Source organism: Anoplolepis gracilipes, chromosome 8 (genome assembly GCF_047496725.1).
Source record: "Anoplolepis gracilipes chromosome 8, ASM4749672v1, whole genome shotgun sequence".
NCBI lineage: Eukaryota > Metazoa > Arthropoda > Insecta > Hymenoptera > Formicidae > Anoplolepis > Anoplolepis gracilipes.
This window is the reverse complement of record NC_132977.1, coordinates 9,445,363-9,472,425: the sequence shown is the minus strand read 5'-3', so window position 1 is coordinate 9,472,425 and position 27,063 is coordinate 9,445,363. Positions and strand designations below refer to the sequence as shown.

At 37.7% G+C, this 27,063-nt stretch overlaps 2 protein-coding genes and 1 pseudogene across 6 annotated transcripts; all 3 read left to right on the top strand.

The window, feature by feature from the left end:
- The first annotated feature begins 117 nt into the window (after positions 1-117).
- Positions 118-22,354, top strand: LOC140668913 (epimerase family protein SDR39U1). 5 transcript variants are annotated; one of them, XR_012047263.1, is made up of 8 exons: positions 120-421; positions 530-636; positions 712-982; positions 1,051-1,316; positions 1,389-1,502; positions 1,569-1,653; positions 12,144-12,268; positions 22,116-22,354. XR_012047263.1 is itself a non-coding variant. In XM_072898243.1 (7 exons), the coding sequence occupies exons 1-7, from the start codon at positions 397-399 to the stop codon at positions 2,362-2,364; spliced, it is 996 nt and encodes a 331-aa protein (XP_072754344.1). In that variant the 5' UTR covers positions 118-396; the 3' UTR covers positions 2,365-2,779. The 5 variants fall into 5 exon arrangements, 4 of the variants coding, with proteins under 4 accessions (XP_072754344.1, XP_072754346.1, XP_072754348.1 ...); XM_072898243.1 differs by lacking the exons at positions 12,144-12,268; positions 22,116-22,354 and adding an exon at positions 2,237-2,779 and having other exon boundaries at positions 118-421; XM_072898245.1 differs by lacking the exons at positions 12,144-12,268; positions 22,116-22,354 and adding an exon at positions 11,480-11,574 and having other exon boundaries at positions 119-421.
- Positions 2,951-10,439, top strand: LOC140668792 (uncharacterized; annotated as a pseudogene).
- A 1,520-nt stretch (positions 22,355-23,874) lies between the features above and the next one.
- On the top strand, positions 23,875-26,583 carry Emc (Basic helix-loop-helix domain-containing extra-macrochaetae). The gene has a single exon (XM_072898249.1). It carries the CDS (start codon positions 24,653-24,655, stop codon positions 25,058-25,060), a length of 408 nt encoding a protein of 135 aa, XP_072754350.1. The 5' UTR covers positions 23,875-24,652; the 3' UTR covers positions 25,061-26,583.
- The last annotated feature ends 480 nt before the right edge of the window (positions 26,584-27,063 follow it).

The following is a 27,063-nucleotide window of genomic DNA, read 5'->3' as shown; positions in this document are numbered from 1 at the left end:
GCGGGAGTTAGATGTAACTACAAAAAAATCTAACTTTATTGACAGCGATCCTTGCGGGAGTTGAATGTAACTGAGAAGAAACTCGCCTTACTGTCGATGTATGTAGATCTTTACATTATCGGTAAAAATAAAATAATAGTGTTCATATTTATTGTATTTATAAAAGATCTGTACATATTCAATAATTATACGGGTACTGAAAAGTTAAAATACTAATATGATTATTAATAATAATAATTTACGTAATTATATATAATATGTAACCATTACTTCTTGCAACAACCGAGATATTGTTTATTGCCAGTCGCATCCGTTGCATCACGACCGGGAAGAGATTTCTAAAATTCTTAAAATAATCTGACATAAAAGATTGCAAAATCGTTGCTATTCTCGGACATGGCTTTAAAACACGTAGTAATCGGTAAGCACATGCTTGTAACTTGTGTCCATTTATTAAAATTATAATATTATGCTAAAAAAACATGCGTTTTTAAATCATATCACTAATAAGGTTATGTAATTATTTTAGGTGGTGGTACTGGCTTCATAGGCTCACAGCTGATAAAATCACTGAGTCTCGAGGGTGTATCTTGCACATGTATCTCTCGAATGCCAGGGCCAAATAGAATATCATGGGTAAGTTATGATAATCTATTGTCTTAATTTTTAATGAGAAAGAATCTATCAAAAGGTGACTTATGAAATATATAGAATGATTTAGAACGTTGTGGTCTGCCAGAGACTACATCAGCTGTCATCAATGTTACCGGCCAGAATATACTTGATCCTATGCAAAGGTGGTCGCCAGGCTTCAAGCAAAATGTCAGGAATAGTAGGGTAAAGACAACAAAGGCTCTAGCAGATGCCATAAAGAGTACCAAAGCTACAGTTTTCGCAACTATATCAGGAGTCGCATACTATAAGCCTAATGACACTGTGTATACAGAAGAGAACAAATGCGAGCCCTATGATTTTCTCTCAAGTAGATTCTCATTTTTCCTTTGTAAAGCATTCAATACTTATTTGCAAATTAATTATTCATGTTGTCAGGACTTACTCACGATTGGGAGGAAGCGGCAAAATTATCAAATGATTGCAATATTAGACAAGTGACAATAAGGTCCGGAGTTGTATTAGGAAAAAATGGTGGCATGATCAAGCAAATATATTTACCTTTCTTTCTTGGTCTTGGAGGACCAATAGGAACGGGAAATCAGTACATGCCCTGGATACATATTACTGACTTAGTTAACATGTTTATATTTGCACTGAAAAATAGCAATGTGCATGGTATATTAAATGGAGTTGCACCTCAGGTAATATAAATAATTTGTTTTTTTATTAAAAAAAAAAGAATAAACATTAATTAAACACATTGTTGTTAACAGCTTATAACAAATAGAGAATTTACAAAAGCATTTGCAATAGCAATGAGAAGACCTGCAGTGATACCTCTTCCAAGTTTTGTTCTACAAATATTATTCAGTGAAGAACGAGCAAAAGTTAGTAATGTATATTTAATAATCTCGATAACAAAATAATATAATAATTTCATGGTTTTTCTTTAGATTATGTTGGAAGGACAGAAAGTTGTACCAAAGCATGTTACAGAGATAGGATTTCAATATCAGTATCCGAACATCGAAAGTGCATGTAAGCAACTTGTTGCATAATATTTTATACAAAATTTTATGTAAATTATGATGAAGGATGATATGCAAGATATGCAATAATATATGCATAAATTAATTATTTTAAAGCTATCATAGTAGTGGAATATGTAATATATGCTGTTCAGATTGTTAATCGTGACGAAACATCAAGTTTAAGATCTCTTTGATAGTTTATACGATAGTTTATTGTTATTTAGTAATAAATTATTTGTTGTAGCACAAAGAATAAATCTCGTTTCCTTGTTATACATTATTTATTTGTAGTCGACAAATGCAAATTAGATAAAAATTTCAGTAATATCAAGAACACATATATTTCATAAACAAAGATTAATTATTTATTTCTTTGTTAATCTTTATCTGATTAGGAACGGCACATGTATTTCTGGTATACTTAACATAATCAAGATGTCTTGAGTTTTTTGTATAAAGGCCCCTTTTTAAGCTTGCCGACTGATAGTTGTTAAGTCGTCCATACGTTAGAATTGGATAGCTCAGATTCTGCATCCGATAACATGCCTTGCTATTGCTCAAGATATTGTCCGAAACAGTAAACTCGTTAGTTGTAGGTAAACACGTTCTTGGACACTTTTGCAAATACTCTTCAGAATCGGAAGAAAGTAATAATCGGTCTGATGGATCAATCAAGGAAAAGTCGAGATTTTCAAGCCGACTCATGTTCAAGAAATAGTTGATTTCTTTCCTTAGATTTTGTATCTCTTTTCTCGTTAATCCTCTCATACTAAGAGTGATTGTTTGTCCGTCTCTGTGGAGGATAAAGAGACCCATGTCGGTGGAGACACCAACATATCGGATGTCGGTGAGTCTCATCAGAGAGATTTCACCCGAATTACCCGAACATAATCTGTCGCTCCAAACAGCTTTTTCCACAACAGCTTTATTCTCCTGCTTGTACAGTATCAAGTCTTCCCATTCTCCGAAACTATCTAACCCGAACATAATCTCGCCCAAAAGTAAGATAATTAAAAAGTAGATGTTGCTTGTCAGATGGCTAAATATGCCGATAAAAATTACCGCCGATACTGAAAAATGTAATTGACATATGTAACTGATTATATCGATTAATTCATAGATGAAACAAATTTTATACATTAAATTTGAAATATAATAATTTAATAAATAATCTCTTACAGCCAAGCAGTAACCACGCGGTGCATCCTGGCCTTCGCGATACGTGTAATTTATTTTTATCCAGAACTTTGAGCTGAGGTTTCGCAATCAGAATCATTTTGTATTGTGCGAATTAACATTACAAGATGAATTTTGACAGATGCCTCGAAATTACGCAAAGCGAGGTAAGATAAATAAAAGAATTTTGACATATGTCCCGAATCGAGGATTAATTATAATTAATTGAAATTGCGCCGCGCATTTGTTATTTTCATGATAATTTCAATCAATTGAGTATAGTTCAGAGTAGTTTATCGTAAAAAAACATACTCTCGAATAAAAGATTTCTATAGAATAGTATAGCATAAAAATTAAGCGAAAAGAATAAAATATTCAGACAGCAATAAAATAATTCAATGTCACACAAAAAATATACAAAATTCTGCGTTTTTAATTTAATAACATATTTGCAATTGAATTAATTTACTTCTAATTTACTAAATATCACTTAATTTAAAAAATATAGTTTTTGCATGATAAATTTATCTAATCATATTTGAGGAATTTTGATCATTTGTGACATAATTACAATTCAAAATATTATTTGTGGAGGGCCACTTTAATGTTCTATCGCTACTTTAATATTCTAGAAGCTTACTAGAAACGTACGCGAGATGTCGCTATTTGTATAATTTGCCGCTAAAAGTGATGCACGGCTTTGTGTAGTAACATCGGGACGAGGTATGTAAATATATATATAGATTTTTAATAAATTTCTTGTCGACAGCGCCAGAAATAGACTATTTTTAACGAAATATATAATTGTAATCAACAATAATAAGAGTAATATCATTCTTTAAATAACTATTTTACTTATATGTATGTTCAAAAAATTAGATATAATAGGTAGTTTGGTTATATCAACCATCTTTAATGAACATCATAAAGTTGATAGTGAATAGTCTTCTTGAAATTTGCTATCGATAATAAATTTGTCTGACTAGCTCTAGTTAAACAATATTAATTTTTATCTTAAATAATGGAAATAATAAATCGCAGAATGCATCGATTAAAAATTATATTCTAGAAATTTATATATATATATATATATATATATATATATATATATAAAATATAAAAATGCATTAAATATATGACATATATACTATATACACAAACGAGTCTCACGCAAGATATGAAAAAATATCGAAGGCAAACTGTCGAAGGTCGTGAGACCGTCCTGTCGTGCAGAAATTACGCTTCGCAAAACCGTTATCGTGGCCGGCGAGAAAAATGACCGCTGATAAGGACACACGTGTTCAAAAGACGAAACGATCATTCCCTCGCGCGGCACCGTAATCATCGTCAACACGCTTTCATACATACACGCATATAAGTATCCCGGTACGGTAGTACTTAACGAGCATTCTCTCCCGAGCTCAGTTTTCAGTCCTATCGTTTTGCGGTTCTTCCTTTACGGTACCGTAAACAAATTAGTTATACGATAGCGATGAGATATTAACGGATATTTTATTTTTCATATTTTATATAGATCAACACATCTTTAACTTTATGTTCCAAAATTTTTTACACAGAATTTTTATTCCACATTTTTTTTACACCTATGTGCATCTTCGTGTATGCATATTCAATAACATATTTTAGGGAAAATGGGAATGCAAAGTTTGTAAGATTACAGTTTGTGAAAATTACAAACTGATTTTTCAATCATTGATTTTGATATTTATTATTTTCTATATATCATGATTATTCTTTGCAGTATTTGTCTCATAAAAAAAAACAAAAAAACAAAATTAATTTTAATATAACATATACTTTCTCACATACCTTATATTTCAAATCGACGATCTTTTTTATTGCCTCGATGTACGTATGTACTACTATCATACATTGTGGGGAAAAAATACCAAGATTAGATTAAAGTAAAAAAGAATTTATACAATTTTAGTAAAGATAAAAATCACTAATGACATTATTAAATTTTTTAAAATTATGTTTTATATTTTTGCATTAAAATATCTCAAGAATGTCTATTTTTTTATGAGAGTGAATATTCTCCTGCAAAGTTAAACGAAGTTACGCGTGAATCATGACTCGCCGTATAAGGCTGTGCTCGGCGAAACTGTGCCATCGTCGGAAAATATTTACAATGTAAAGTGTTGTTCGAACAAATGCTGCATCACGGTGCGATATCTACGTGCTCTTTTGCTTTTTTTTTTTTTTTTTTTTTTTTTTCGTAGCCCGTCGCGCACGTCAGAAAGTGATTAACGCATACACGATTATCAAACACAAAAGTGCTTTCGAAATCACAAAAATCTATTTCGATAGTAATACGATACGCGCGTACATTGTTACACCAGGTGTGTTTATCTGATTTTAATTCGGGAATAATCCCGTTCTTTATACCCTGTGAACCGCGAGATAATCACGCGATATTTTTCTATCTTTAATCTTATATTTTTTCTTAAATTTTTAAGTGAGAATATTATATTTCTACAATGTATCTTTATGTAAAAACATATATTATGTATTTTATAATATTGTTAACACTATACCTTTACACAAAATCACTTTAAATGATATTTTAAAAATGTGATAACCAGGATACAACCTTTACACAGCACGACCTTTCTCTCTTGTGATTAAAATATCACGTTGGCCCGCAAATATGCATATCAGTGGCGGCGTGATGTTTTATTCTCACAAATCTTAAAACGAGCACGCCATTATCTTTTAAACATGTGACAATTCCGAGGGTGGTAATAAATTAAACCGCTCGAACGAAACCGCATATATTCATCGCCTACGTTTTTCCATATTGCCTTGTAAATCCTGCCGTGCGTTACGGACGATTGATTCCGTCATTTTTACATTCCACGGTATAATTTTCAAGCATAGAACTTTTTAAAATATCACCCTCTAAAATTTATATTTAATTTAATTAATGTTATATTTAATTTCTTTTTTTTCGTTGGATAAACAGTTTTGGATTAATATCAATACAATTAAAATTAGTAAAGAATTTTATCAAGTATATGCATATATTAGCTTTAATCTTAATCCTAAAGTTAATCGTAAAACATTACAATTTAATTTGGCTTTTATTTTAATTTTAATGATTTTATTTGCAAAAATTAAAATAAATTTTAATTCGATAAAACACACACATACATCATTTTGTTTACAAAAAACTATGGAATAGAATTATAAGATCACAACGATTGCGACGCAATTATTTCGGATACAGTTGCAATAAATTGAAATCAATTTGTTCCATATCTGTAATCTTGTCCGGCGCGATAAAGACAGAGGATAAAGTCACACGGCTAATCGGCGGTGCTACCGTACCGAGCGTGAACGTAAAGTCCGACATTTAAATGAACGCAATAAACTGGAAGGACCTCACGATTTGCATAACGACCTCGTGTTAAAATCACGGTCGTCAATGACGCGCGCATCAGATCTTGCAAATATCCGGCGCGCGAAAAGGTCAAACGTGCATCGTGAGAGGACCGCACGTAGAGAACGAGCGACTTCGCCGCAATAAATGGACAATAGGCGGACAGAAGTGGGAAAGTGAAGGTATTCGTCGCACACGCTCTGCTCCCGGGATCATTATATGCGCCCGGGATAAATCGGGCTTACATCATAATCGCGCGCGGCGGCTTATTACGGGCCCGTCCTATCGTTCATTTCGCGATTACTTTCCCGATCCATATTCATGAGCGACCTTCCGCGTCGAAGGTGGCCGCTTTATTACTCCATCGAGTCTGGGTCTCTTCTCCGATTGACGGAGTTTAGAAAGGGAGATCTCTCTTGGAAAGAAAAAGTCTATATTCATTTCTCGTCGTAACTTTGCTACTTAATAATTCTGCGATGCAGCACAAGTGTATTACGGAGAAAAATATTTCGGTGATGTAAAAATAATAGCATAATACGTATTAATATTTTATTGTAGAGTATACAAAAACTTGTTCATCTTAGAATTTTTTTCAATCAATAATAATACAAGATTCATTTATATCAAAAAATATGTTGAAAACTTATTTATTTTTTTTCTAAGATCGCAATAATTAGCTCGAGTTTTAACAAATATTTTATATAAAAATACATGCTGTAATATAGCTATAGCAAAAAATAATCAAGTAATCTATACAATCGTATAAATTAATGCACATACTTATCCTGTTAAACCGATATGTAAATGAACATTTTTTGAAAAAATTTTTATTGATATACAAACGTAGCTACAAAGTAGCATAAACGTGAGATAAACATTATCGCACCAATCTATCTAAAAATCTGAATAATTAGCGTGTTTAAATTGTGCTTTTAATTTGTGACGGATACTGCGTCTAACATTCATGCTTTTTCTTTATTTCACGTCTACTTCATCTATATCTTATATTTTGGGCATTCTTATCTTGCTACTAAAATCTCGAAACCATAATTATCGTAAATCATAACACACACACACACACACACACACACACATACTTTTTATAGCAAGCGCAAATGATCTTATTGTTCCTCAAAGATAAAACCACCGTTATTGTTAGATTTAATTTCTAGATTTGATTCAATAAAAATCTATTATTCAATAGCTGTTTTAAATTTTACATAGCTTTATATTATTTTAGCTTTGTGATTTTTGGTTTATATCGGGATAAAAATAAAAATTACAAAATAAAATAAATTTATACTATAATACTTGAACTTTATGGAAAGCAAAAAAAAATAAAATTAAAAAATAAAATAAACTCGAATATTTGTAACTATCTTTAAAAAAAACTACACAAAAAATCTCGTAACAGCAATGTCAGAATTTTAATCCAAAGTTCCGAAGACCTTCATTTCTCTTTTAAAAAAATACATATAGTTCTTGCCACTCCGGATATTACATACATTTTATAAGAGACATAAGACTACGTCTACATCAGAATTATATATTATACACATACAATAAAAAAATACATGATAGGAAACCAACCGTCTAATTATACGGATCTATCATATACGTCAGATAATTAATAAACATTACGACTAATTGCACAGTGTCTAAACTCGGGTGCCTAGAGACGAGCATTGAAACTTTCTACTCGCGATGGACGCAAATGTATTTCAAAACAGCAGTGCCGCTCAATACAGAATTCATAACGATATGAATTATAAATTGTGTCCCCGGACACTCTCATTAAAATCCCGTCAAATCTTTCATAAAATTAATTATTTCTACGTGATGAATAATACGTGAGCAGACACTTCGGTATATGGCAATTAATTTTTAATAAATATAATAATAATCATTTTACATTTTTATTATACACAAATCATAAAACGTATACAAATTTTCTTGAATAGTTTGCAACAAGATGTGAGATATTTTAAAAGTCTCAGAGTTCGAGAAGAATTTCTCTCTCTTTGACTCGTATAAAAAATTAATAATTACATTTTTTATTACAAGAATTAATTTCATTAAATAATGAAATAAGTGAAAGTAAAAGGTTCAATACTACATACTATCTTCAAGTAAATTATTAATTTTTTATTCTACCATAGATTTTTATTTCTAAAGTTCTATAATATTTTAATATTTATATAATAAAAAATAGAAAAAAAGATACATTTTCTTAAAAAATGAGACCTCAAATTCGAAAACAAGGCCATATTACTCTCTCATATTACTTTACCGAGTCCTAAATATTTACAAATAGTTTACGCTAATACGCGAGATTATACCTCGACAAAATGCTTCGAAAGAAACGAGCGTTTCGCACGAAAAAAGCGATGGGAGAGGAAGAGAGCGGAGGAGGAACGCGAGATAAAAAGAAAGCGGAAAATAAGACGGGCGAGATCTCTGAAAGTGGAACGGGCCGGTGCGCCAGAGTGCGGGAGATAAGTGCGCGAACGAAGAATGCACCGGCACCGGCTCCGGCTCCGGCGGCGGCGACGGCGACGGCGGCGTGATTTGTATCTCTTCTCGCTCGGGTACGTCGCTGTCTCAAAGAACACGGAGTCTGCGCTCGTAGGTGCGCCCCTGACTGTGTCGGCTCTCTCGTCGGTCCGAGCCAGTGCAGGTGCGCGCCCGCCAGTCTGTCGCCAGGTCCCCTCTGGTCCCCTCCCGATGGCTGTCTCCCTTTCTCCTCCCTCATGCCCACCGTCATCGTCTTCGTCGTTGTCGTCGTCGTCGTCGTCGTCGTCATCGTCGTCGTCGTCGTCGTCGCCGCTGCTGCTGCTGCTGCTGCCACGAGGACCCCGCCGACGAGATCGCGCACACTATGGACCCCTCCGTTACCCCCCACCGTTTGGCCGGCCACGGCGAACAAGGTGGCAAGGGGAAGAAAGGCACACGGTATCGGCCGGCACCTACCTTTTCGTGCTCCTCTCTCCCTCTCTCTTCCTCTCTTTCTCCCTCCTCGGCTACGTGTTGTGCTCGCCTGAATCCTTGTATGTGTGTGTGTACGTATGTATCTACCTGTATCTCTCGGCCGGCTTCTTGTTCTTCTTCGCTTCCTTCTCTTCGTTCTCATCCCGAGGTTCCCTTTCCCTCTTTTTCTCTCCTTTTATTATGCACGGCTATCTGACTCTCCACCTCTCATTCTTTTGATTGCCTCCGTCTCCCTTTTCTCTCCTCCACCGCGGTACGTTTTTGTTGTTTGAACGTGCGTACATATTTTCACATGGCAGTTTTTTGCCAATCTCTAACTCTTCTCGCTCTCTTGCGTCGCGGTATTCCAGCTTCTGTTTCATTACTCTGTGTGTCTGTGTCTGTTATGCTTTTTAAGTTTGCGAGTTATTTTCACGATGATTAACTTCCAGAATCCGTAAAATTAGTCTTATGTAATCTTCGAAGGGAGAAGAAAATAAATAAGTAGACCGTCATACCTATCTTTTATAAGAAGATGTAAAAGAACAAGACGTTAGATTTTTAAATCGATCAATATTTGATTACTGTTCTCTTAATAATAATGAAATTCTTAATCTCCATCGAATCGTTTAGCAAAAGCTACTAGTTGCTACTAGGTAGCAAGCACTAAAACAGACAGTAGTAGTATATATAACATCTAGGCCTGGTTGATGGTTGGTCCTCGACAAGATCGTATAATCCGGCTGGATAAATAGACGCGCGGTTCCATCGTGACGTACGATAAATCGAAAAGGAATTTCTAACAGGAGAAAGAGAGAAAGAGGAAGAGGGAGCAAGAGGCTCGAGATCGTCTGTTGGGTGGTCGTCGTGTGGGAGGGACGAGGCTTACTCGGGACTCGTACAGGACTCGTCGCGACCTGTGCGTGAGGCGAAGAAAAGAAATGCGAAGAAATGCCTGAGCCCCGAGCATCGACGCTCCTCGGAAATACACTTTGAGTTTCGAATGCATCGGATTAATCCAACAAATATGTACCGGTCGGCTACACATTGACATGCATCGTGCTCGTGGAAGATTTTTCGCAATACGTTGGTATTTTTTTTTTTCTATTTTTTTTTACTCGTTTTATTCGAATTATTTCTTCCTTTCAGAAAAAAATCATCATATACCGTGTGATTTCGAGAGAACTAGATTTTTTTTAAATATAAACAATTTTTAATTTTAACAGCTAGAAAATTGCTCTGTCTTATTGAAAAAAATTAAATAGTCGAAATATAAAAATAATTTCGTATTATAAAATGTTCAATTTCCTCAACACTTCTATAAAAAGAAGAATGCTGTAGTATTAATATAATATTATCTATCTTTTTTTATTTTTTCTTATATTTCTTTTGATATATATATATATATATTATCATTTGTTATTGTATAAAAAACAAGATATTAGCTATAATTAATGTTGCATATTGTTTCGAAATTTTTGAACAAGAATAGTAACGGAATATAGTCACATTTTATCATTTTGATTATTTTAAATTAGTTAACAATAAAAGCGTCAACAATAAATATTTTTTATATTTGTGAATTGCGAACAATATTAAGGAAAAGCGAAAATTAGAGTTATTTGAAATATATTTTGACGTCATGTTATCTTGTCAAATCCCAACTGTGTCTCAATGTCCGATGAAAAATGTAACTTAATGTTACTTTTAAAAGGGCTTGTGTTGTCACAAACAATACTAATATTTATCGCACGAAAATAGATCAAGAGATGAAACGAAATGTAAAGGCGAACAATTCCTTTTGTCATGCTAACAATAAGGCAAACAAAAAGATCCATCGAGAGATTCTTTGAGAATAACAATTTGACTTCAGAAATGTCAATAGACGGCTGAAAAAGAGAAAAAATTATTCATGCCCTACGCCTATCGTAGCAAATGCTTGACAAAACTCGCTTTTCATTCGATTCCCTAGATTTCATTTATATAAGACTCGTACATTTCGTCGCCTTGATTCCTGGCCGACATGGCTGGAATTTATTGCGCCAGCGTATTTGCAACGTGATTGCATCACCGACGACTGTGCATTCTTTTTTCACTTCGCGGCCAAGAGTAAACATGCTCGTTAGCGTTATACGATCATGCTATACGATCCTACTTCCGTGTGGTACGCGATTTTGTCCGCCCCCTCTCCTCTCTCTCTCTCTCTCTCTCTCTCTCTCATTCTCTCGCGTAATTTCAAAGAATTGCCTACTTTTGAGAATCGAGGCTAAATGAAAAAAACTTGCAGATTTATCCAGGTGTAGCGCGCGAAATATGACGACAGCTGAAGCTACCATGGAGAATTCACGTCGGGTTGCCCATTTGTAATTAATGAAACGCTTTAAAAGACACCTGTGCGACCATCTCTTCCTGCGCACAGGTGGCTACCTAGACCGCCACGGCGATAAACCTGGTCTCGCTCGTACAGGTGTGCGCCGCAGGTACGCCAGCACTCTGAATCGGGAACTCGTCGCATTGATACGACGAAAATCCGGTCACGTGAACTAACTGTCCGATGATATTGAGGCCATCAACGTACACAGTTTATCGTTATCGTCCGTTAATACCTCTTGTCAAGAAAAACATCTTATAATGTTCTCTATATTTCGGACATTTTAAAAGAATTATTTATATTATTTCCAACATGTATATAATTCAGCTTTTTCATAGTTGAGAAGAAGAATATTATTATACAAGCAACAGATTTCTACAATTTTTTCGTAAAAAAAATATTTTTGATTAAAATATTACGTTGAGAACATAATATACATTTAATATGTAGGATGACATTTTTTTTTCTTAAAGATTGATTTTTTTTAGATTATCATGTAGATAAGAATATCGATATATAACGTATATATATATATATATATATATATATATATATGTATTCTTTTATAAAATTTTTCCAGAGTTTTTTATAAATGGCCCAAGGACGTATCACCCAAGGCGCTTCGAGATCTTGGCAGAAATTCGAGCCTTCGAAGGTTGTCCGACAACAAAACAACGATGAGTTGGAACAGCGTACTCGAACGAGGTAAGAACGGAAAACAGGCTCCCACGAATCTCTCTCTGTCTCTGTCCCACAACATTCATTGTAAAGTTGTGAAGGAAAGACCGCGGGTTCTCTTGGGAGTTCTCTTATTGTTAGTTTGTATCAGTGATGGCTATAAAGTCAGCTCAAGCGTGAACGATACGTACGTGTGAGCTATATTTTACGTAGGAAAAAATCAAAAAGAAATACAAACGTGCGATATTTTATGTAATTATATAATTAATAATTTTATTTAATTATATACAAAAGTTTCAATATATTTGTGAAGTAAATGTTAGATATTTAGTCAAGCATGTCGAAAAAATTTTTTTTTCTGACAGATGGATATATATTTTTTTTACAAATTATATATATATATATATATATATATATATATATATATATAAATTCGTTATGTACGTTATATTAATATCCATTAAATTTTAATCTAAATTGATACAAGAATCTAACATGTAGATTTTTACGACCGCTTTTTTTCTGGCGTGAGAGTAAGAAATATACTTTCGACAAAGGGTGTACTAAACAAGACAGCTGTAAATAATTAATACCTCTCAATAGGAGCCTCGTGCCGCTTCGATAACGATATACAATATAAAAACTGTGGCAGGAGCCTCGTGCAAGATTCGACCATGTGCGCACTTACGGGTTCACATACGGGCGTTTATGCTACTGCACACATCATATGGTCGACTTATGAATGGTATCTGCACACGTTCCCACGTCACTGAATGAGCCTCAGGTCCCTCGCGTCCATCCGGCATCGTAGCCGCCTGTATTCCTCGTGTAAATCGTCCAATTCTCATCTCACATTTCCCCCCTTCCTTTACTTCTGCCTTGTTATAGGAATAGTGAATAGTGTACCATTGAGGAATAGACTTTGTCAGATCTGCGATAGCAGATTTTTACTACGGAGTGTTTGAGAAATAATAATCGGAAAGAACGAACATGTATCTACCAAACTATCTGTTTCTTAAGTAAGTTATGAATGATTGGAAATGAAATATCCGATGCTTATATTAGTAATAACTAATACTATATACTATAGATGTATTACAAATACTATTAGTCATTAATTACAATTCTTTATAAGCTAATTTAACTTTGAATTTAAATTTATTTAACTCCATTATATTTTTACAAAGATTATTTTATGTAAATTAATAATCTTCTAGTAGTTTATCAAATTCTAATAACAACTTTTACACTTATTTCATTTTATATTTTAATAATTATTTCTTTATTTAATAATACAGTTTATTATAAATGCAGCTGAGATTATAAACGAAATAATAGTGTCGATAAAATTAATTCAAATGGCATTCAAATAGCTGATGCAACATCTGTTCAATCGAATGTTTTACTTCGATTTAATTTACACCCTTTTGATCGCGAACTTTTGGAATGTCTTGAATTAGAGACAAAATGCGAGATGCAATAAAATGCTCGTCATCAAATACATATACATCGAAATCATGGCAGGAAACAGGTGTCAGTTCGTAGCCATTGCTACGGTGGCTGTCTTAGATTGCGGCACTGACAGAGACGCGTCGGACGGCGACGGACACCTGCACGCCTCCGATTGTACGTAAGATCGGCATTGCTCTCTCTCTCTCTCTCTCTCTCCCTCTTTCACGTCGCATCGCGTGTCCTTTCTCCCCCTCCCCCACCCCTCCCATCCTATCCGATATCTCGCGATACCGCGGATCTCGATCCTCCCACGGTGCGAAGGAGCAGAATCCAAGAAGCACGTATGCGCAAAATAAAGAAGAGAATCAGAGAGCAAAAGAAAATCCGCGTAAAATCGAGGAACGAAAAGGAGGGAGCGAGACCGCCGCTTAAAATGGAACGGGCAATAATGGCGAACGCTCGAAAGGATGAGAAAGAGAGAAGGCGAGAACGACAGGGACACCGCATTGTCAGGTCGTCACGCACGGAACGGAGACGCACGCACTTCGCGCCACGCGGTCGCACTCTTATTCTTTCAGGAGAGAAGGAAAGAGAAGGGCCGTGGATCGACAAGAGACCGATCGCTTCGGTGAAACAGAGATAGACACCGATGCCTTTGAGAGACGAGGCCGAGCGAGCGCGCGAGAAAGAAAGGGAGAACGAGAGAGAAGCAGAGGTGGTCGCGCAAGTGGTCGCGGACGTGACGAGGACGGACGACGGACGACGACGACGACGACGACGACGACGAGCGAACGGCTTGGGACGCAACGAATCGGAGAAGGACGACGAGATTCAGGTTGGGTTGTGTCGGAGGCGCCGTGATTCAACCGAACGCAGGTGTGCCGTAGACTGGCCGGCGCCTCTCTGGAATGCAGGCCTCCCCTCCCCCCACCCCGTCCTGTCAGTCGGTCGGGCTGGGTCCCTCCGTTCCTCTCTCCCTCTCGACGTATATACTCAACCCCCTAAGGGCCCCACTGCGACTTCGTCGTTCACCACTACCATCGCCAATTACGGCACGCAAGCGCAAGTGCGGACGCACGTTCGACTTTACGTATGTACGTACGGATGTGTGTGTGCGTGCGTGCGTGCGTGCGTGCGTGCGTGCGCTTCGACGACGCTACGTCACGTCCTCTCACGGCAATCAGTGCAGCTGGCCACCAACGCGTTCCCACGGGGCCAAACCGACCAGGCCAGCTAGCTTCGGTCACCTTTGCACGCCTCTTACCTGTCTTCTCACTCTTTCTCTTTTTCTTGATCTTTCTCCTGTTGCTCTCTTCTCCGCGAGCCTCTTGTTCGTTTCTCTTCCTGCGAGAGCGTCTCCATTTCCTCCTTCTCCTCTCTCCCTTCTTCATCGTCTTCTTTCTGCTCTCGCGCCTCGATTTTTATATTATTCTCGCTTTACTTATGTTAGTAAAAATTATCTTGTGCTCGTGAGCGATATTACGATATCTTGGAAAATTAATATGACGAAACAGCGTTCAAAAAAAAAGAGAGGGAGAAAATATTAGTGTTTAAACTCGTAAAGATAAAGTTAATTGTGAAAATAGAGATTATAGAATATTTCTCGCGAGCTGTCTCTCTCTCTCTCTCTCTCTCTCTCTCTCTCTCTGATTTTAATTAGAAGATATTTCATACAGTAAGACTTTGAGTAGGATGATGTGTAAACAATTGTGCCACGGTCAATCTTGCTTCATGTCTAGTATGATTAGAACGATTGATAAATGTGGACCTCACAGAAAAAAACAGGAGAAAAAAGACCGGGGAAGACAGAGAAACTTTTATACTTGACGCTGTTATGCGTCAGACGGAAAGCGCGGTGTCGAATAACTTGCTTGGGTGGCTGGCGCATTTCTGGACTTTTTCATGACTCGCCTAGTTTGAAAACACGAGCCGCCACGACTCGTTGTCGAGAATTATGACGACAGGGGTTAGCGAGGACCTCCGTAATCGATGAGGGTACCGTAATCATTATTCGCTCCTTACGGCTATCACGTTGTTTTATGATGAAACAATGGTCACGTTCAGCTTTTCTTAAAAGCTCTACCATCTATGTATAAATAATATCGCTTTGTATTGTTTTTTTTTTTTTTTTTTCAAATATTCTAAAAAACGTGGCTATATAATTTTCTCTCTTTTCAAAATTTTGAGAAAGGGTGAATAGGAAGTGAAAACAATTTTCAAAGTCCAGGTAAAAATCATACAATCTATAGTCGAACCAGATATCTCGTTTCTACGGTATTCGAAGAAACAACTCTAACAAAATTCCAAAACGATTCTAAGACGTGGCTGTAGTTGCCAGTTTTACGGTGTTCGCCGAAATCCCCCATCCTTTTCCCGTATTTCGATTAATACCGCGCGTATTGTGCAGCCGTAGATGAAACGGTCGGCAAAGTAGCCGAGTTTCCATGACAATGTACCACGTGGTATTCAAAGACATCTGTGAGAGAAATACCATCTGGATTTCGTACCTGGCCAACGACGCCAGAGTGGCCCTGGAATCTAGAATTCTCGAAAACATCAGATTATATTATCGGTCTAAATACATATTTCGTTAAAAAAATATTTACAGGATAATATTTGCTACGTATATTTTTCACCGATACTCTTTTCAATTTCCTATGCAATCTTTTCGTGCGTTAAAATAATATATATATATATATTATTATTAAAATTTTAATATATATCATTTAAATTTTATACCTTAATTTAATTTAAAGTTGAATTGCACATTTATAATCAGGCAATTCGATATTTAATACAGCATGTTAAACATTCTTTATTATATTTATGTGACATCAATAAGACACGGAAAAAAATCAAAGAATTACATGATGTAAAGGGAACGTAATTGTATTTAAAATTATTTATCCCTTGATTTACAAATCATTATAATATAATGTTGAGAATCCATGTGCGATACTTAAAAAATAATTATTAGTACATTGCGGAGACATTTGAAATTTGTTCATTTTATACGACTCGTATATATACGCGGCGTAGAATTCTAGACGGCCGTTTCCTGTGAAAGTTGCGAAATAAGCGGATAACACCGATCTGGTACCAAGCGACGAGTGTTCCAGATCGCACGACGACGACAAACGACGAGGCGCACCTCGTCGGGAAACAGGTCAAGATGTTTCTCGTCCCGTTAATGACTCGCCGTGTCTGTTCATACGCTCGTCGCTCGTGGACTCTGGGTATTTTAAAAACGGATGAGGAGGTAGTATTTTCGCGGTACGCGAACAGCCGTTTGAACAGCTGCGCAAATAGTAGATCCGCGCGCTTCTTCGGCCTGTGATTTCTGTCTCTGTGGCTCGCGTTCCGCTTTGCCATTTGCAATTTTATCGCTGGTTCCCTCCAGACAGAGCAAATGCTCAAACACACTGTATCGTGACAGTTCCGTCAGTTTCTAAATCGATATGCGTTTCACATGGGTCATGTTGGCAAGTAGAATGCTAATATTTGCACGCACAATGCATATTGAACAAACTATTCACGCTACTTTAACAATTCTTTAAAGTATTTTTAATTTTTGTGCTCTCATAGCAACATAGATATTATGCAATATCTCGCTCATATCATTCTTATATAATTCATACTCTATTTATTTTAAATCGCATCCCCTTTAGGCTGTTAAAAATAAATAAACATAAAAAAGGTACTTTTCCATCATTTCTTCGGTTATTAATAAAAAAAAGTGAAAAAAATTTTTTCTCCAAAAAATCACGACAATAATAATCCACTTGATCGTCTCGAATTTTCATACTCTGATTCGTGCTTTCTTCACCAGCCCAATCCTCTAGCTCAGAATTATTTCTCCCCTTGGAATAGCACGTTTTATCAAAGTCCGACGTGTGGTACTCGCAATTAGCGCCATAGTACTCCATTCTACGAACAGAAACTGTACGTAGAGGAAGGCGAATAGATAACGAGAAAGAAGGAGCGACGAGAGACGAGAGCGTTAGAACGAGGGAAAGAGTATGCGAGACGAGGCAAGAGCGTGAGCGTATAGTTATATAGCCAACCTCTCCTTCCCTTTCCCCCTCCCTCCCCCCTCCGCCCCGCCGCTCTCCCTGCCTCTTCCTGATACGATGTTACAGTCTTGTAGGCAGCCGGGGATCGGGAGAGTCGCCCCACAGCTAACACGTGCAAGGCGCACGTGCACTCCGAGAGAGAGACCGACCGACTCTAGCCGCTGGCGCACAATCATCGGATGCCAAGATACACTCCACGGAATAATTTTCGATGGGGCACTCCCATGTCTTCCTTCCACTTCTTTCCACTTCGAGTTGGGCGAAATTGAAAAAATTCGCGGCGAAGGAGAACGGGTACATCTAACCGAACCTCGTCACCGATTCGAAGCGACCGCGATAAATAATCCTGTTCTCTGTCCTTGGCTCTCGTTGAAAATGAATGACGATGATGCGTTCAAATACGAGATTTTGATTTTTTTTTTTTTTTTTTTTTTTTTTTTTTTTTCTTTTTTAAAGAGAATTTTCAACATTTAACAAAATGAGATTTTTTTCTAAACTAAAAATTAAATGTTACCTCATTAGATTTCGTACTCGTTATCGTTTTGTGTGTACACAGAATATTAAATTTTTATTACAGGAAACGTATTTCGTAGTGTATTTAAAAAAGATTTTGAAACCAGCGTTTATCATATCACCTCTTATTGTTAGTCGGGTACACGGTACATTATTCAAGTGCTATTTAACTTCTTTCGTGTCGACAAAGTTGCTTGAAAATTGTTCCCACTTATCTAATCTTATTTAATAATAAGTCGTTTCGACTGTAACTTATCGATATAATCTTGTTTTGACCATACTTTGGTTGAGCGATATCTGTTTACGTAGGTACGGTTGTACTAATTATAAAATGATTACGATTGTATATATAAATCGATATACGAACTGCGATATAAATGAAAATTGAAGTGAAAACGAAAGCTTAAATAATTGCGATTGAAAAAATTTGTATCATTTATTGATTCCTCGTATACAAACGCGTGTACGCTTTTATCGACTCGCTGTACGCATTTTGTCCCAATGTGTCCCGATAAACCGATATCTCCGCCTTCATTCGAGCAAATTAATATGCAAAAGCGCAGCCGGGTTAAATCGAGCCACGTTATGCATTCTAAGGGTTAACTCTCGGGCCGCGCGCGCCGACTTCCCTCGCTCTCGCGATTTTCCACGCAACGCACGCACGCACGCACGCACGCACGCACGCACGGCGCGGCGGCGCTCCGCAAATTTATTCGCGAGAGTGTACGCGAGGACGCGAGAGAGGTGAGCATCTACACTACCACCTATGCAAGAGCACACTCTCTATCTCACGAACGGATACGACGCAGCAGGAAGCGCACGATTACGGGCGCTCGCTTCGGATACATTCCCGACGCTCTTGCATGCGCGGCAGCTGTGCACGCGGAGATGCACCGCGCCGCGGTTTCCAATCCGGTCGCGCGATATCTCGTCGGCCCGATTTCGAGAAGGGGCAGGGCGAGGCGGCCGCTAATTATAGGTGCCCTGTCGCTTTTTCTCCTCGCGTCCCACAACAAATCGCGACAAAATTCTCGGCTCCGGAGCATGCCGAACATTCGATTAGACGCAGCGATATTATTATGCGATCGTAAAGTGCATTAATCTCTACTTTAGGATGAACTGAAAACATTGCTTTTGATGAAATAAATGTCAATGGATATTTATCAGTAGTTTCTAAATTATTTAATCGATTGAAAATGCTTTTACAGCTTTTTTTTTTATATATATAAATGTAACTTGATAAAGATTGACGTAGATTTTATATCAATTGTCTGCGGAAAATTTAGATTTGAAGTTCAAGATATAAAATGTAGATTTCATAGAGACTTTTTGATAGTGTTTTTTTTTTTTTTTTTTTTTTTTTATCAAAGTGTAATAATATTTTAATAAAGGAAGAATTTTTTAAGTATATATTTTGAAAAATTCTCTCAATTTTTGTACGTTAAAATTATATATTAAAATGCATTTATTCGTTGGAAATAAATGCACTGAATTTATCGTAACACGATAGAGAATAACTTCAACACACATCAGTTTCTCACGAGATTGACTTTTGCCAGTGTAATCTCGCTTATCAGATACGTGGAAGTGACTCAAGACGATGCCGAACGTCGATAATCGAGCTCGGGCCATCGAGACTATAGTTATCACGATAGACCCTTTCGGTACATCTGAACCAAGGGTACATTGATAAAACCGCGTCTTATCGCGTGGACGATAACGATTTCTGTCTTATAACTGCTTAACGCTTGTGGACAAGAGTGGAATTTGTTTAAGTGCAATATGAGTACAACCGAACGGTAAACACTTGAGTGGTCAATTTGGCGAGTCACTTCCTCTTTGGTGATTCATACTAGTCGGACTGTCAAGGATGGGCTTGTGTAATTCGAGGTTTTTAGCCAAAGGTTCCAAAATTGTCTTCCGCTATTAGCAGAGAAGTGTTTGCGTATCACAGCAACATCTCGCACACACACAAAGTCATTTTGTAAGAATAATATAAATAATTTAAAAAAAAAAAACAGCGTAATTTAAAATCTAATTCCGAAATTATAATTTCCGAGTTTTTTTTTTTTACTAAATAATGCTTCTTATTATTCTTATAATTTATAATACATAATGTTGGATCGAAATGTTTTCGCACAAAGTCAGGTGGAAATATTGAATTCAAGAAGTTGAATGCACAAGTCGACTTGAATATAACGAGATATAAGGAAAAATCCTGACGTACACAATGCGGAATGATCGAGCTAATCACTTTGCGATACGTCAGCGATCAACCAACAATTCCGACTAATTGAGCGGTTTCACGACGGTGATACGATGTTAAAGTCGTAAGACATCGGATGGTTACCCAGGGGATCTCAATGAAAAGTATCAGTAAATTCTCTCGCGTATTATATATACACATATATGTATATATGTATACAACGATAGCATGCGCGGCGGTTTCCTCTTAATTTATTTATTCCCGGGTCAAGGGAACTCCATTTCTTAAACACGGGGGTCAAGGAGTCAATGAGATCCGGTTGCCTCAGGTATGTAACCGCACAAGTGCCTACCCGGCCAAGTCTCACGGGCGTCTCACGCGCGTTCAGTTTTATTCCCTGTAATTTTCCATGGGATTGTTTCTTCTCTTCATCCGAGAAAAAGAGAGAGAGAAAGAAAGAAAGATCTCATCAGCAACTACGTTGCAAAATTACGCGACAAACATGTCGTCGCTGCCGATCTGAATAACGATCGTCGCGATAATACAACCGTGAACAATCATCTTTTTGCGCGTCAATAGTATAGGTAGAGGGTAAAAGTATGATTCGATTCTTTTTATTCTTATCGGCGACGCGAAGAAAGAACATGTTGTGTATATTAGCGAACCGACTATAAAATAATTGCGAAAGCGCGCGTGTATTTTTGCTACTATTATAAAGAGTCACGCGCGTATATTGGACAAATAATAAATTGACACATCTCAATCCTTATCAAATGTTGTCGACGAAAAAGAAATGAATTGGGTATATCATACTGAAAAATATTGTGTAAATATCATATTTTTTTGCACTGATATTCTTTTAATTAAAGACATATCACGCTTTGTCTGATAGATTTTTTTAAATTATATCAACTAAAGATCATATAGAAGTGATAAACGGTACATTTTCAATTATATTGATACTGTGTTATCATTGAGAAAAGATTCGCATAGATTGAAATTGAAATATTGTAGTCGGAAGAATAAATCTGTTCTTGTTGTGTGTGTGTGTGTGTGTGTGTGTGTGAATGCAAATTTTTACGTAAAATTAGCATAAAAATCTGGTTTAATTATTCCAAGTATATATTATCCTGTTTTCAAAATAAAATAAATATCCAGAGATTTAGAGAAACAAGAGGACAAATAGAAAAAAAGCACGTAATGATAAAAATGATATAGAGTAATTGAAAAAATTAATGTGGAAAGCGCAACTTGTGTGTTTTTTTAAGATCATTCAACAATCTACCTATCACTTTGAGCTTTTGTTTAATCCCAGGATTCGATCATTCATGAGCGTGTGTCATCGATGAGACTTTTGCGATTCGGAAGCTTCGCCGCAGCTCGATTGCGACGCATAAATCGCGAGCGGCTGTGAATGATTCCGCGTGTCCACCCCGCTGCCCTCAATTGCTTCGTAGGTCGCTCGCGCGTTTTTCCTCAAGTGTGTTGTCGGCGTCGCCTGGAAATTCTACGAAGCGTGTCGCCTCTATTCCGGCCGACTCCTTTTTCTCTCTCTCTCTCTCTCTCTCTTTCTATCTCTCGCTTCTCTCTTATAGTGCGCGGCGGCTCTACCTCTCCTTTTTTTATTTAGCTCGTAGTAGCGCCGGACATCGGGCGGGTTCTTGTCTTCAACGACCGGTAACGAGACTCCGCACCAAGTCACGGAGTGTGTACGTGCGAGCACGCGAACCAAGAGCAAGACGGAAGATACAAAGTACGATGTAATCGCCTTGACAAAGTATACTATGTATATATATTCGTTGGGAGCGATTGAGCCGTCCGAGACGATTTTTGTGGTTCAAATAAAGGCGAGCGAAATAACTCTTCGAAAAATTGTGACGAAGCAAGGCAATTGAGTCAGTCATGTAAGAAAGAATCTTTTATGAATAAAGCTCTTTTTTATAAATGAGTGATTGAAGCGCGGTATAATCATTACGCTATCGTTTCGAGTGGAATATTCGTTCGGGAAGATGGAAACAATTTTCAGATAAAGATCGTCGAATGTACGGAAATGTTCGATTCCTCGAAGCCGCTTTCCGCAAAAAGTAATTCAACTGCTATTAAAAAAGAAATATTTTGTAAATAAAATTCTTTTCTAAAGTACGAGATTTAAATATCACTACTTCGAGGAGAATATTCGCCGGAAAGATTGAATCTGAAACAACTTTTGCATAAAAAAAGTCAAAATAAAAGAAAGCGATCTAATCAGTCATTTTAGAACGTTACATACTCCAAAATTCTTCAGAAATTCTTAAATACGAAAATTTACTTAAAAACACTTACGTACGCAAGATTATTTTGATTATTATTAAATCATTCATTATTTAATCGGATGTACCTGAAGGATTATATATAGCTTACACAAGAAAAAATATTACATTTATATTTAACATTTATTTATTTAACAGAAAACTGAATTTCAACAATCGATCCAAATACTAAACACGTACTCTAAATATTTTACATAACAATTTCTATTATTAATATCTAAAATTTTCTAAAATTATCGGTTATTGTAAATAGAAATACAGTTATCTTTATGTCAATTAAATACTCTTTTCTGATTCAGCCTTCCAAGTCTTTTTCTTGAATATGAAATAAACGCATCGGTTGCATTATGTAACCGGAAAATTTATCATCTCAATATATGTAAAGTTTATATACTTTACATGTATACCTCTCTCTAAAGCTAAACATATCCTAAAATAGACTAGTATATTTAATAATGATTTCTCGGGTGTGTAACTGCAATCTTGAGACGCATCTGTAAACAAGAGCGCGCAGATTTATTCGCGCAATATTCGCGCCGTTGCAGAAAATTGCAGCCGGAATCATGGTGCGCAGCGTTATAAACGAACGACCGTCGTCGTACATACATCAGATGCACATAGAGCCCCGGACGATGGTGGTCGGTCGCCTGTTACGGTGTTGGTGGTGACGACGATGCCTCTTCGTAGTAGTGGTAGCCGTGATGGCTAGTGGCTGGCGCCGCCGGACGTTCAACAATGGTCGCATTCCCCTTTCCCTCCTACCTTTTACACTCCCTTCGTGTTCCACCGACGCCGCCAGTCGCATAGTCGTCAAACACCCCCGACTACTGATAGCTTCGAATCTGTTGTTGCGAAAAATCGAAAACCGAGTCCCCTTCCCTCCACCTTCTTTTACAATTCGCGTTTCACGAGGATATCAATGTTATACTATTTTGAATTATAAAATACAGGTACGGGGGATTTTAATCAATCATTATTTTCTCAATCAATTATCGGATGCTTATTTTCTTGACTTTTCGATTATTAAACGTTTAAAATTATAAAACTTTAATTGACATAATTTTTTCAGCGTTTGTGTTGATTTTTTATCGCTAGATATTTTAAAATAAAAATAGAAAAAAATGAATTGCAAATATTGTCGAATTAATGGAAACAAATAAATGGCATGAGAAAATTCGCGTGACACTCGAAGCTGCCGCTACTCCACTCGGGCAGCGATTGCGCCGTACAAATGGTGGAAGCGTCTCGAGGGTACGCGCGGGGAGCGAGGTGGGGCAGGCTATAAAAAGACGCAGGTGAGGGGCGGAGACCAGTCGGCTTCGATCCGTCAAGCGATCGTGTTGCTGTTGAAGTCGGCATTCTCAATCAGTCTACTCTCTACGACGTTTCGTAGATTCGCGGTGATCGTACCAGTTTTGTCGTCACCGTCACCGTCACCGTCACCGTCGCCGTCGCCGCCGCCGCGACACGTTGCTCCCACTCGAGAATGCGCCTGATCAGTGAGACGAGCTCGTGATACACGCGTGTGTGTGGTTGCGTGCGCGAGATTTCGCACTCGAGCAACGAGACGAGAAAACTACTATATACTATACTCAATTTCCGACGGAGACGAGAGACTCCTAACTCGGCGCGTCCTCCGTCCGTCACTCTACGTACATTTTACGCCTCTGTGCTGTTGACAGATCGATAAATACATACGCGCGAGCGCGTGTGTGTGCGTGTGTGTGCATGTGTGTGTGCGCGCGCGCGCTATCGTCGTACGATCACGCAGCGTGCTCGCGAGCGGCGCCGAGAGGAAAGAGCGGACGTCAAATTGATCGGTTCGGTTGGCCATAACTTGGAATTGTCGTTGTCAGTCATGAAGGCGATGGTGGTGAGCCCGCTGGGTGGCAGAGTCCCCCCTGATCATCGCGGCGTTTTGCACAACGGCCTGGCGATCGGTGGCCCCAGGCGCGACCTCGAAGCCGAGGAGGTGGCTGCTTATCTGACGAAACTGCGCTCCCTCGTGCCGGACATGCCGCGCAAGCGAAAGCTGTCAAAGCTCGAGGTGATTCAGAGGGTGATCGAGTACATCTGCGACCTGCAGACTGCCCTGGAAGAGACGAACGTCGCGCATCAAGACACGACGACGACGACGACGACGACGACGACGCAGTCGTCGAAACAACCTCTGGTGGATGCCACCACGACAACCGCCTCTACCATTGCGACGTCCGTCGTAATGACGACAACATCCGCAACAATCGCGACGGTCGCCGAACGGTGACCTGTCGGCCAGACCCACTAAGGTACAGGTCGCATCGAGGTCATCCTTCTCGTTGACTGACGGACGGACAAGTCATCCCGCTCGCGTCTCCGAAAGGGTTGTTCGGACGCCATGGACGTCACGTAAACTCGACTAAGAAATTCGCCCGCTGATCTACACCTGACTTGACGTTGCTGGAGATGGTGTTAATCACCATCCGCTTCCTGGAAGAGAGAAACAGGGGACCGTTCGACGGCGTGCCTGCACCCGAAGAGAAGATACGAAGAGGGATGTTTGAGTAGAAAAGCGAGAAGATCTCGCATCCTTAATTTCTTAAGTCTTCCCTTCCCCGGCGAAGGGAAGTTGTAAATAGACTTGTACATAGAATCATCGCGCATTCCTCATGAGATCTCTTTCACGGTATAAGGACTCGATACGCGAATCGTTCTATTTTTTTTTTTTTTTTTTTTTTTTAATTTTTTATTTTATTTTTTCCTTGGAATTTTACCATTCCAATCTTTTCATCGACCGCGTGTTATCTCGCAGCGAGATCATCGAACATCGCGTATCTATTAACTTTCGAAAGTTCCATTTTGCGATTGATGGACCGTGGAAGATGACGCGTAATCGTATTTCCGGTTAATATTCATTTTCGGCGAGATATTTCGGACGGCGCAAGATTCGCTTGGAGAATACCTGGACCGGGTTCTCCGATGGAGTGAGAATTTATTTGTCGTCGATTATCATCGTACAATGTACCGCGAACGCAGTATCACGTGGAGATGCCGAGCTCTTTCTCCGAAAATGTTTGCTATTCGATTCATTACATTTATAGCGCCCCGCCCAACTGCTCGCCGATCGATCGCCTTTTCTTGTACGGTCCTCTCTTGGAAAACGCGCTTCGCCGAACTCGCGAGCGATCTGCGAGGTTTATCTCGTGGAATTGAAACAAGTGTGCGTTTAATAGTCAGCGATTTCGGATTTCGATGCTACAAGGGTGACTTTTATGTTTATGCGTGACACTTGACTTTTGCGAGTTAAACATGCGAGAAATTGAATCTTCACCGGAATTACAACAATTTTAAAGCCCAAGTTTTGTTTCCTGTTAAGATTTTTCACGTTCTCACCGTATGTCGCTGATATCTTTTATTATTGTATGATTATTATATCGTTGTTATATATACATAGTCCTTTATGTTATAACTTTAGAGAGAGCTAATTTTTCCCTTCCTCAATCCGCGTAAATAGTGTATATTTGCGAAGACTGAAAGGCTGTAAGAATACATTAATGCGCGGGCGAATTGCACTCGCACGTACGAAATAAATGCAAATTGTGTCCACAAGTTATTTTTGCGAATTTCTCTTTCTCTTGCGCGTGCATATCCTATATATGATACATCCTATCAGTCATTTATACATGTAAATTAATCTACTAAATAGAAAGTAATTAACTTCGTAATCCCGTAAAAAAGTTTTATTTTTATCTGGAGAATTAAATAGCAGATAGTAACATTATAAGGATAAAAGGTAGCTAAAAAATTGATTATCACTCTTGATATTTACGTTAAAAAAAATTTTCAAATTTCTCCTTAAAATATTTTCAAATATTCTGTAAATTTATTATTATAGTTAATATATAAATGAAAAAATGTTTATCATATATACTTGTTATTATTTTAAAAACAAGAAATGTTACATAACTTGATCAATTAAATAAATGTGCGTGATCATATTTTTCGCGTAATCGTAAATATTGCTATTTTCGATATAAACGTATGATTAGAAATTTATTATTTTCTATAAACAAAAATTAAGATATATTTTTATTTTAGAAAATAATGTTTAAATCAAGACCTCCCCCCCCTTCTCCCTTAATCTCGATTGTCACGCTTTCTGCGTCGTTTAGGGCCATAAATCCGCGACGATTCAACGATATCGGGAACGGAAGAAGAGATTGGCAGCGGAGAGCGCGGGGTGACGGGGAGGAGGTAAAATAGGCGCACGTGTGCGCAACAATCTACGCA

Excerpts from the sequence above, each read along its gene's own strand:
- LOC140668913 (XM_072898243.1), top strand. The coding sequence starts at position 397 with ATGGCTTTAAAACACGTAGTAATCG. Across the intron at positions 637-711 it reads GGCCAAATAGAATATCATGG|AATGATTTAGAACGTTGTGG; the intron begins GTAAGTTATGAT and ends TGAAATATATAG. Across the intron at positions 1,317-1,388 it reads TAAATGGAGTTGCACCTCAG|CTTATAACAAATAGAGAATT; the intron begins GTAATATAAATA and ends TGTTGTTAACAG.
- Emc (XM_072898249.1), top strand. The coding sequence starts at position 24,653 with ATGAAGGCGATGGTGGTGAGCCCGCTGGGTGGCAGAGTCCCCCCTGAT.